At 45.8% G+C, this 12,221-nt stretch overlaps 1 protein-coding gene across 1 annotated transcript; it reads left to right on the plus strand.

The window, feature by feature from the left end:
• The first annotated feature begins 2,108 nt into the window (after window positions 1-2,108).
• LOC122926443 lies at window positions 2,109-7,450 on the plus strand. Its single transcript, XM_044277817.1, has 2 exons — window positions 2,109-3,942; window positions 7,176-7,450. The coding sequence occupies exons 1-2, from the start codon at window positions 2,598-2,600 to the stop codon at window positions 7,178-7,180; spliced, it is 1,350 nt and encodes a 449-aa protein (XP_044133752.1). The 5' UTR covers window positions 2,109-2,597; the 3' UTR covers window positions 7,181-7,450.
• The last annotated feature ends 4,771 nt before the right edge of the window (window positions 7,451-12,221 follow it).

The following is a 12,221-nucleotide window of genomic DNA, read 5'->3' on the forward strand; positions in this document are numbered from 1 at the left end:
TTGCAGAAGGCCACTCTGTGCATAATGTCATCCACAGTGGGAACCAGAGTGGGGCGCCAATGTTTAGCAATAAGTGTTTTTTGACTGCTATGAGTGTATGAAAAATAATAGCTTTATCTAGCTTGGGTATATCATAAAGCCCTATGTGTACTAAGCAAAAAGCTAGATTACTAGGTACTGAAAAAGGTACCTAGGTACTGAAAAACCCATTATTGTGTTTAGTAGTGCCAATGTATTATCCCATAAAGTTTTGAGAACTGGGCAATCCCAAAATATGCGCTTAATGTGTCCTATGGCTTTGTCGCATCTCCAACAAGATGCAGACACCTCTGGGTATATCTTGGATAAGCAAGTCGGGGTCATGTACCATCTGTATAGCATCTCGCACAGCTGGAAAGCTGACCTGCCGTGGCGAAAGCCCTATGCCAGGCTTGTTCGTCTATAGATAATTCCAAATCTGTTGCCCACCTCGTTATCCCAGAAATATTGTCTTTTGAGTTGTATTCTAGTAGTAGCCTGTAAATTCTAGACAATCCTTTAGGGTGGCCAGATTTTCCAAAAAAGTACAGCTCAAAAGCTACTGTGGTAACTCTCGGGGGTTGTGGAAGGGAACACAAGAGGGAACGTAGTTGTAGATATTTTTAAAACCCTTTATTTGAGATCTGAAAAGAGTTGGACAGGGTAGAAAAAGGGATCAAATGGTTGGAATCCCAGATTTGTTTAATATCATTAATCCCTGCCTCAATCCAGTCTGCAAAGGAGATATCGGGATTCAGCAATTCAACCATACGTAAAGTAATAGTAGGCATGACACTAAGTCCTTAATCTTAACCATATTTATCCATGAATTAAAGCAAGCTTGGGGGATTGGGCTCATTTCTCCCTTTTCTATTTAGACCCATTGTGCGACATCCTCACCTAAAAACCAACATCTCATCTGATCTAGTAATGCTGCGTGATAATATAAAAACTGAATAATAAATCAATCAGGCTGGCTCACAGTAATTTTGCATACCTAAAATTTATTATCCCAATAAATGTTAAAATATTAAACATAACCTTATTTCATGTCAGCATATCAGCGTAAATATATATAGATACATACAATGCGGAGCTCACGCATACATCTATATATCTGGAGTACTCCAAATAAATAAGACCTCTTTGCCAGAGCCGGACTGGGGGTAAAAACCAGCCCTGGAAAAAGTTGCATACCAGCCCCACAGCATTGCGTCATTATTTACTTGTTTCTAAAAGGGAAAGCGTTCATTTTAAAACATGTCTAAACACGAATATGAACTTTGCCCCATGATAGCTCTTTTGTAGAACCCCTATTGTTCATATTATCACCGTAGACCAGCTTTTCCCAACCAGGATGCCTCCAGCTGTTGCAAAACTACAACTCTCAGCATGCCCACACAGCGTTTGGCTGTTAGGGCATGCTGGGAGATGTAGTTTTGCAACAGCTGGAGGCATCCTGGTAGGGAAACACTACAGTAGACCATTATCCATGGGTCAGACTCAGAACTAAGAATAATCAAAGAACTTTAAAGAATGTAAGACACTGTTTCAAACTCTTACTTTATTTTAGTTACTCAACACACACAAAACCAGTAGATGATGAATAGTGCAAAAAAAAACTTAAGAGGGAAAAAAAAGTGCAAATAAACCTTTTGAGGTAAAAAGTGCGAAATGTTAAACTAAACAATAATTTTAAAACATGACAGGAGGCTTCCTATTTTGCATAAACTCTCTTTACTAACTCCACAGCAGTAAAGAAAAATGTAAAGAGTAACAAGTAGATCACTGCGCCACATAGTATATAAGGGTCATGCTGCCTGTGCACTTCCTCTTTCTTTACTGCTCCATCACAGACAGGTCAGACTTTTTGCTCCCCTGGAACTATATTACTTCTTGTACATTTATTCTTACTATATTGTATTATTATCATTTACCTCGGGTTCCTCAGGTCCCCCTCTAGCCTGGAGTGCCTCCTGGCTTCCTCCTTTTAGCGCCATTTTGCGGCCGTTTTTTCCCGCCATTTTCGCGGCCGTTTTCCCGCCATTTTTGCGGCCGTTTTCCCGCCATTTTCACAGCCGTTTTTCGTGCCAGCCCACTTCCAAATCACGGCTGGCCTCAAAAAATTTAGTCTCCGGCTTACAGCCATCTTAATTTTACCTCATACCATCTCACTGGGGATTCAGTGTGACTGTACTAATTAGCTGTTACTCCCTCATTACTGGTTTTCACCCCTGGGCCTATCTCAGACTACTATTCAGTTCTCTCTGTGCCTCATGTGGCTGGGTCAGTCAGGTCAGTGCTGCTGCCTGTTTATTATTGTGACCTGCATTTAAGGGTTTCAACCCTGTGCGAACCGGGGTGAGCCCCCACTATTAATACGCTGCTTATTGGGAGACTAGCTGTTGCAGTTCTCTCTAACTGGGTGAGCCCCAGTTTTTAAGGTCACTACTTTACCCTGCTGGGGTTTATACTGGGCTTTGTTCCCATACTATTAAAACTGACCATACGCCTGTTCTCAAGACCTGGGTGCCCGTTTATTACTGTACCTTTCAGTGACATACCAGCCGACCCTTATTATGGAGAATTCCCAGAATGTCCCTGTAGACTTCCAGGCTATGATTAACGCAGCTGTCGCTGCCTCTGTGGAGAAGGCACTCTCCAAGGCCCGAGCTTCGGCTCCTGACGTACCTAAAACTCGCAGGCGTCCACGGCACGAGTCGGAAGCCGACCTGTCCGACTATCAGACAGGGGATGAATCCCGCCCTACGAAACGCCATGACAAAGGCGAGGACTATACACCCAAACCACCCAAGGGTAAGACACCTGCCAAACGTAAACCTGCCAAACTTCACACTCCGGCCCCGCGTCAGGAGTACTCTTCAGAAGAAGAACAGGACCCTACCCACTCCATGTCAGTGCTAGATGAGTGGCAAGCTGACGCTTCAGAGTCGGATTACGACGCATGGGGCTCGGACGAGAAGTCTGTTTCTGCTTTCATGCAGGAGACCCTCCTGGGTGCGGTCCAGGCAAGAGGTATCGAAGACACTGCTGACGCAGAACCTCCTCTTGACTCAGACACCATTATGGACCCCTCAGGTCAGGCGATGTTCGATCCTCGCAACATACGACACCCCAGATCGGGTGAATGGTCGCCTCCAGAACACCTTTCCAGGTTCATGCACCTGTGGCTCCGCAAACCTCTGGAGAAAGAGGTCCGCAACCGACTCAGGTCTGAATGCCCACGCCCTTCCCTGCCGGATAAGGTCGCTCAGACCCCAGAATTTGACAAAGTTATGACAACCTTTATGATGCGCAGTGGCAGAGACCCTCGACGGGGCTTAGAGAAAGGCCTATGGGGCGCCCAAGATAACCTACTGGATTCCGTAGGCCCCCTGGCTCGCATTATGTATCTGGCGGATGATGCCTACGCCAAAGCCGATTCCTTCTCCACCGAGGACTTCAGGGAATGGGCACATGACATTCGTGAGTGGGCACAACGTTGTTTTTGTTTCATCGGAAACGCCAATGTTACGCTCTCTTCGGAGAGACGAAAAGCAGCGTTATTCCGTATTAACGGTAAATTGGCAGACCTTGGCACAAAAGAGATTGGGCCCCAGGCGCAAGGAAAACTTTTCGGTGAACCATTCCTCAAGGAATTAAACAAACATGTCAACGTGTTCACCTCCCTTAATAAGGCGCAATCCTCAATGCGCAGTGTCTTCAGGAGCAACCCTACCAGAGGGGTTTTTGGAAGGGCTGGCCGGCAACGGGGCCGTGCCGCCAGCCGATTTTGGCCTTCAGGCCCCCGTACTCAACCAACACCATTTTATCCGACAAGGGACTATCAACAACGACCCTTTTCCAGAGGCTCGGATAGAGGCCGTGGAATCCGCGGACGCGGACGTTCCCGCTTTACTGCAGGTAAGGACCCATATTCCTCCGTTGTTACCATGTACCCGCATTGCGGGCCGTATTTCCCTTTCTTTCCACAATTGGGCATCCCTTTGCTCAGACGCATGGATTCTACAAACAGTGCAGGGATATATCATAGACCTAGTGGGAACCCCCTTTCAGGTTCAGCCCCCTCACCCCATCCACATGTCGTCTTTCGACCACAACCTCGTCAACGCGGAGCTACGCGAGCTTCGGGACAAAGGGGCTATTCAACCAGTCCACGAACAGGGAGGTTACTTCAGCAACATTTTCCTCGTGCGGAAGAAGTCGGGAGAATACCGCCCAGTTATCAATCTTCGCGCCCTCAACGCGTACGTGGTCTACCGCCACTTCAAGATGGAGGGCATCCACCTCCTGCGGGACCTTCTTCGGAGCAACGACTGGTTCGCCAGGCTCGATCTAAAAGATGCATACCTGTCAGTCCCGGTGCACCCGGACTGTCGAGCACTCCTACGTTTCCTCTGGCATGGTCGCCCTTGGCAATTCACTTGCCTCCCTTTCGGGCTCAGCTCAGCCCCATGGTGTTTCACCAAACTCCTAAAACCGGTGGTGGCCCACCTGAGGTCCAGCGGCATCCGATGCATCATCTACTTGGACGACCTCCTCCTGTTCTGCTCCGACAAACGCAGACTACGCCAACACACTCACCTGGCAGTATCCCTACTGGAATCTCTGGGCTTCGTGGTGAACCAACAGAAATCGGAGCTGACCCCTACCCAGACGATACAATTCCTCGGCTTCGAGATCGACTCGACGACGTGCACTCTGAGGCTACCAACCTCAAAGATCGCAACCATTCGCAAGGAGATTCGCAGAGTTCTCCGACTCGATTCCATCCCTCTACGCAACCTGGCCAGGATTGTAGGTCTCCTCTCAGCTTCCATTCAAGCCATATTTCCGGGTCCTCTCCACTATAGGGCCATGCAACGACTCAAGGCAAAATACCTTCGCCACAGACCTACCTACGATCAACCCGTCCCGGTGACGACAGAAGTTCGCGAAGAGCTGTCATGGTGGCTGGACAGCATGCAAGCCTGGAACGGCAAGGCCATTTTCGGAGACACTCCAGATTTCGTTTTAGAGTCAGACGCCAGCTTGTGGGGATGGGGTGCCACCAATGGAACCATCTCCACGGGAGGAGCATGGATGACGCAGGAGCTCTCCATGCACATCAATTGCCTCGAACTCCTAGCAGGATCCTTTGCGATTCGCAGCCTGGCTCGGGAGAGCTCCAATTGTTGCATCCTCCTTCGCATGGACAACATCTCTGCAGTCCAGTACATCAACCGCCTAGGAGGCGCTCGCTCACGCCTACTGTCGGATATCACGAGGGACATCTTCGACTACTGCCTCCCTCGCAACATCACGTTACAAGCGGAATACTTGCCGGGAGAAATCAACCTCACAGCCGACTGGTTCTCTCGCCACTGGAGAGACGTCAGCGACTGGAAGCTGAACATGAGAATCTTCAGGGCCCTGGCAGCCCGGAGGGGTCCCTTTCACCTGGATCTGTTCGCCTCTCGCAACAATCACCAGACCCCGGAGTTCTTCAGCTGGCTCCCGGACCCGGAGAGCAAGGCGACAGACGCATTTCTCCAACAATGGCCGGCGACAGGAGCCTACGCTTTTCCCCCATTCTCCATGATTGCGAGAACACTACACCAGATGCGGACACAGCAAATCAAACTGGTTCTCATAACGCCCTTGTGGCAGAGTCAACCATGGTTCCCGGACCTCCTGGCCTCCTCCTACATGGATCCTCTCCTCCTTCCATCCTTCCAGAACCTGCTCACGGATCCCAAAGGATGTCTCCACCCGCTCATCCTGGAAGATCGACTACCCCTGGTGGCTTGGTCTCTTTCCGGGGTTCCTGGCGAGTCAGCGGACTATCGCAGACTGCTAGGGACCTCCTATGGGACTCATGGGCCCCGGGAACTAGACGCTGCTACCTTTCAGCTTGGGCCTCCTGGTCTACTTGGTGCATGGAACGGGACTCCGATCCATTTACGGCACCTGTTCCCATGATTCTCAATTTTCTTTCCTCCTTGTTCTCTTCTGGCCGCTCTTATCGCTCTATCAACGTCGTTCGCTCCGCGATTTCGGCAGCCCATACTCCCGTCGGGGACCTCCCGGTCGGCAAAGATCCTCTGGTCTGTCGCCTACTCCGCGGCATGCGGCTCCGCCGCCCCCCAGCCCCCAAATACCATCACCTATGGGACGTGGGACTGGTTCTCCGTTTTTTCAGGGATTGGCCTCCGAATGACCGCCTCTCCCTTCGCCAACTATCCGCTAAGTGCGCTTTTCTCCTTTGTCTTGTGTCTTTCCGACGGGTGTCGGACGTTCGGGCCTTCGATGTCGATGCCTTTGAGGTGACCCCTGAAGGGGTCACATTCCATATCTCTCGTCGCACTAAATCAGGTTCGACGTCGGTCTCTTATCCCTTTTTTCCAGACGACCCGCAGCTCTGTGTTGTTTCCACCCTTCGCAGTTATGTTTCGGTTACCTCCTCACTCCGTTCCTCTACGTCGGGTCAACTCCTAGTTTCCTACGTGCGCCCTTACGCCCCAGTCTCTGTCACCACGCTGGCCCGTTGGATCCGCTGGATCCTTTCCCTCACAGGTATAGACCCCGCTTTCGGCGCCCACTCCGTTCGCGGAGCGGCGGCTTCATCAGCCCTAATGGCAGGGGCGTCCCTTTCGGATATTCTCCGAACGGCGGACTGGTCTAGGGAATCTACGTTCCGTACCTTTTATTTTCGCGCTCCCCCTTCTGCTGGGACATCTCTTCTTCAGCGTTAAAATTGCAAAATAGGAAGCCTCCTGTCATGTTTTAAAATTGAAGATTATGCTAGCTTTAGTGTACTAATAATCTTAATTTTAATAAAGACAGGAGGCGAGTATTTTCCCTCCCTTCTATTCCCTACCCTGACTCTTTGGGGGAGTGAATCTCAAGGTGTCGGATATGGGGCTTGATTTTAATAATTTCTCTGTTTTGGGACATATTTGGAATTTCTCACCCTAAGTATTGCCACCCTGACGGACAGTTCTTAGTTGTATTACATACTTACACCTACCATACATTTAGCCACTAGATAATTTGCACCCTATTTGTGATGATTTAACTTTACACTATTCCGTTAAAGCCCATAAGCGTGAATAGTTAAGATTCTATACCTAACCTATTTTATACTCTCCTTTCAGCGTAACCCTCTTCAGGTCCTCCACTGGTCGCTGGTTTGTTAATCTTACGACCCGATAGGATGAGATGAGAACTTTGTTCGGTCTTACCTCCAACCTCGTTTACCAGAAGTCTCCTCAAGTTCTACTCGCCAGAAACCGCTGTTACAGTTTTCGTTGAATTTCTGGATGTTCGAGCTCAACCTGGACTTTGATGTCGCTTTTAGAAAGAGGAAGTGCACAGGCAGCATGACCCTTATATACTATGTGGCGCAGTGATCTACTTGTTACTCTTTACATTTTTCTTTACTGCTGTGGAGTTAGTAAAGAGAGTTTATGCAAAATACTCGCCTCCTGTCTTTATTAAAATTAAGATTATTAGTACACTAAAGCTAGCATAATCTTCAATTATATAGTTTAACAGTTCAAATAACATTTTTGACCCCAAAAAAAGTGCAATTATGTTGCTGTTAATTCTTTAAAAGTACAAAATGTGCAAAAAACTTTCTATAGAAGTCATAATAACATCCCCATTTCAGAAAAGAACAAAACTTTTTTAAGATGCACCAGTACCATGGTAAGCAACCCAACACTTCAGAAAGAAACATAGAAACATTACTCAAAAATCCAATCACGCTCCTATCACTATCAGCCTCAGACAGCCTATACATGCTGGAATCGATTTTGTAAAAACCCTCTACATGCTGGAATCACTTAGATTTCCGCATGTACTGGCTGCCTGGGCATGATATAAAGTGTTAGAGCTTTAAGCAATCACTCCTATCATGCCCAGGCTGGCAGCCGGCAGTACATGCGGAAATCTAAGTGATTCCAGCATGTAGAGGGTTTTTACAAAATCTCTCAGTAAATAGGCATTTAGTATAAGCCCTGTATGTGCTGGAATCACTCAAATTCCAGCATTTAGAGATCAGTATTTCCAAGTATCTGGAAACTCTGTCATTAAAAACTGGCATTGGTACATCCCTATTAACTAGTCCATTGACATGCTTGTTCATGCTTGTTGCCCTTGAAGCAAGCTACTTTTTGAAGCCAAAACATCAATGATGGTGTCATTGTTTAGTCCAACCAAGGCATCTTTTTCCACGGACATCAGCATAAAGGCCTCTAAATGTGGTTGGGAGAGGGAATTTCGAAGCCTGTTTAAGATAAACTTAAGTTTCGAAAAAGACCTTTCACATGCTACTTGGGAAGAGGAAAGTGTCAGGGTTAATTTGTATGCATTGAAAAGTGAACAATATGCTAGACTGTATAAGTTGAAATGCAGTAAAACATTGTAGCAGCAGGCTTTACAGCTCTTACAAGTCTTGCACTTTCCACTTTTCTCGCTAACATTTGAGTTTAGTTGTCCCTCAGTTTCAGAGATAAGATGAGAATGGATGGCATCTTCATCTTGACCTTCATTGTTGGCATCTGTGTACTCTTCATCAAGAGACATTTTTAATCGGTGCCACTTAGATGCAAAATCAAGAAGTTCACTTTGCAGTTTCTCTTTAGTTGCCATAGAGTCAAATCTAATTACAAGGCTGCTCAGTCGTTCAAGTGCATTGTTGGGAAGGTGTGCTAAAATGTCTTCAAAATGCTTGGGAGCCAAACATGCCAAATCTGCAAACAGCTGACCATGTGTAGTAAATCTGCTCTGCAAACTATTAATAATCTTGTCTATGGTCACATTGTACACCTCCACTCTGAACTGTTCATCCGCCAACAAGATTGGTTCATCTACTGCAAGCTCACCAGCCATTCTTTTCTTCCGTTGTATCCTTTGCAGTGGTGGAAAGTCTTCCTCAATCTCAACTTTGCAGTCAGTTGTATCCAACCTGTTGTTAGCCCAGACTGCAAACTTCTTTGCAGCATCTTTAATCATTTTAAAATCACGATCATGTTTTTTTAACATATCGACGGTTTCTGTCACCATCCGGTATGCCTGCAGTACATCCATACCCTGTGTTTGAAGGTACAGGGACAGTGGAGTGGTATTTTGGAAAATGAATAAGTACAGCTGTGCTGTTACAACTATGTTGAATTTCTTAAGGGAGTCCAAGTAAGTTCCAGCCTTGTATCTAATGTCAGCCGTAAACCGATCAGAATGTGATATCTCTGTCATGGTCTGGATCAAATCAACATACAAGGCTTGACTTGGATCATTAAAGGAACCAAACACTTTTTTAAGTACTGCATCTCTGGACCACCATCTTGTTTCTCCTATCACAGAAAGCGATCGAAATCGTTCTTCATGACACTTTTCCCGCCATACATTCATCCTGAGATAGGATTCGCGGAGAAAGACAGCACATGAATTTAACAAACCAAACAATGATATTGCCTGAACAGATATCTTTGTGACATCCATCATCACCAGATTTAGTACATGTGCATAGCACCACACATGGATCTGGCCAGGTGCTTTCTTACTCAGCCATTTGCTGAACCCATTGTACTGACCCTGCATATTAGAAGCTCCATCTGTTGAGTTCCCAACACAGTTGGTAATATCAATATCCAAGGATTCCAATACATTGCTGACCATTTCACACAAAGTCTTCCCTGTAGTGGATGTGCAAGTCACCACAGCGACCAGACGTTCATGGACCACATCTGTGACATACCAAATTATTATTGAACACTGGTCTGAGACATTTATGTCCTGTGTTGTATCCAGCTGTATTGAGAACATGCCGGCGTCTCTGATCTCTTGGGCAATACCTTTTTTCAAAAGTGCTGAAATTACACTGATGATATTGTTCACTGTAGTTTTTGAAATGAGTGTAACAAATCCGCCACGGCCTTTGCTACTCGTTGCACTTTCATGCTGCTTTTGACTTTTTTTGATGACTACATCAAGATGATTTTTTAGCAAGGGATCAAACTTGCTTAGGAGTAGCAAAATCTCTAAGAAATTTCCATGGTCCAACTTTTCATCATCTAAAGTATATGCTGCTTCAGTTGTTGCACGATAGCTTAGGCCTCTTTTCCCAATCAGCTTGATGGTTTCAATCACTCTTTCAAGGATGGCACGTTTTCGCTTTACTTCCTCTTTTCTGGCTGTTGTTTGTTTCTCAAAGAAACGACTGGATATGTCCATATTCTTTGATCTCATTAATAAAGATTCAGCACTATTATTGTGGAGGTTGCCTCTTTCATGCTCTTCAATTCTCTGATACATGTGCTTTTCATCAATGCAACCATCAACAAAAGCACTGCTGTCTGTCCTCCTACTGAAAGCAAGACACACCGTGCAGAAAAAAGCACCATATCCATGTGAATATGTCAACCAGTAACGCTTCTGTCCATCTCTCCTCTGATACAACTTTTTTGAGGTGAAAGGAAGTACATCTGGCTGACATGGATGAAACGATAAGAAGGTATCCACATTTTCTGATTTTGGTCTGATAAACCACATTTTGTCATCAACTGTGTCAGGTGCACTCTCCTTACTGGGAACCACTTCTGGAATTTCTTCCCCTCCTAATGATTTTCTAGCAATTACTTCTTCAAGTTCTTCATCAGTTTCTAGTGCAATAGCAGCTCCAATACAGTGGTGAATATATTCTCCTTCATCAGTATTAATATCTTCACTTACACTGCTTTGCATAGTACTATGCATTGCTGTGCTGCAGCTAGCATCACTGTCTTCATGTGGAGATGCAGGTAGATCCTGTTTTTTTGCCACTATCTTGAACAAGCTACTAACTTTTTGACATTGGCTTGCATCTTGTTCTAAAAGTCTTTTTTTTTTTTTCACGTTCTTTTTCTGCACCTCCTTTCTGTTTCCTTTTTCCTTCGCCTGTCTTATCCATAGCAATATGAGATTCACTAAAAAAGAGATAGTTCCTTAAACAAAAGTGTGTGTGACATATATACTGACATTTCATTTACCGGGCTTCCATACTGTTACAAACTTGATGTTGTGGGCGTCCTTTGACTCAAAAGGCACAGCGACAAGTCTGCAACATGACGGAAGTCTGGCAAATCAAATGTCAGGCTTCCCTGGCAGGCTGTAGTGCTAAGAGCTTATATAGTAGAAGCCTGGTATTTGATTTACCAGGCTTCTGTCATGTATGGTACAGCTGTGCCCTTTGACCTCAGGGCACAACCTGTGCATAATTATTTTACAGAAGACTGGCAAATCAAATGCCAGGTTTCTACTCATACTGACTGACTGCTGGTATGGCCTGGCTGACCCACAAGAATATTATAGGCTTGCAGACCGGCCCAGGAGTTTTTGGCTTTGAGTGGCCAAACACGGCTGATCCTAGGGTCATGCAAAATTATTTCTTGGGGTCCCCCTAGGTCGTGGCTATCTTTATTAACTTCACCCCTTTACAAATGTCTTTTCCATATATGACAATAAATTACAAAACTACAACTCCTATCATGCCCTAAAAGAGAGTTGTAGTTTTGCAAAAGCCAGAGAGCCACAAGTTGGGGAATACTGATGTAGAGTGTGACGACATGGTGATGAGTTTATAAGTTAAATGTGTATTGGTATCGAGTTGTGTTTGAGTGCGTTATGCTGTATAACATGGATATGAAAAGACTATCAGCACCGTCCCTCATTATCTCCCATTGTTCTCTGAGGGAGCTTAGAACAATGACATTCTGGCCAGCTCGTTACGAGGGGAAGCCCTGTGGTGTTGAGCAGACCGATCTGTAGATGTGATGGGATTATAATCTGATCTCATCACTTGCTGTATAAAAGTTTGTGCAGTTTCTCAATAAACCAGAGTTTTGTTTACCCTACACTGAGTCCCAACCAGTGACTGGGAAAACTGGGAGCTACAGATCAGTGGGTTCCAATATCTCCTCAGCAAGGAAGAAGATAGCGGCGGACATACTCATCCTGAGTACGGGGGTCCGTCATATAGAGTATTACCAAGACTACAAAAAGTCACGAGTCACTAGTAGACATGCTTCAGTGTCTGATTAACCCCCCAACAGCACTAAAAGTGTTAACGTATGTTAAGACAAATTTCTACACATACATATCACCATTATACTGTTACTGACCAAATCCTGTATACTGAAACCAATGTTACCACTAATACCAGT

The sequence above is a fragment of the Bufo gargarizans genome, chromosome 2 (assembly GCF_014858855.1).
Source record: "Bufo gargarizans isolate SCDJY-AF-19 chromosome 2, ASM1485885v1, whole genome shotgun sequence".
In the NCBI taxonomy this organism is placed as follows: domain Eukaryota; kingdom Metazoa; phylum Chordata; class Amphibia; order Anura; family Bufonidae; genus Bufo; species Bufo gargarizans.

Bases quoted from the DNA above. Each gene is read 5' to 3' on its own strand.
- LOC122926443 (XM_044277817.1), top strand. From the start codon at position 2,598: ATGGAGAATTCCCAGAATGTCCCTGTAGACTTCCAGGCTATGATTAAC.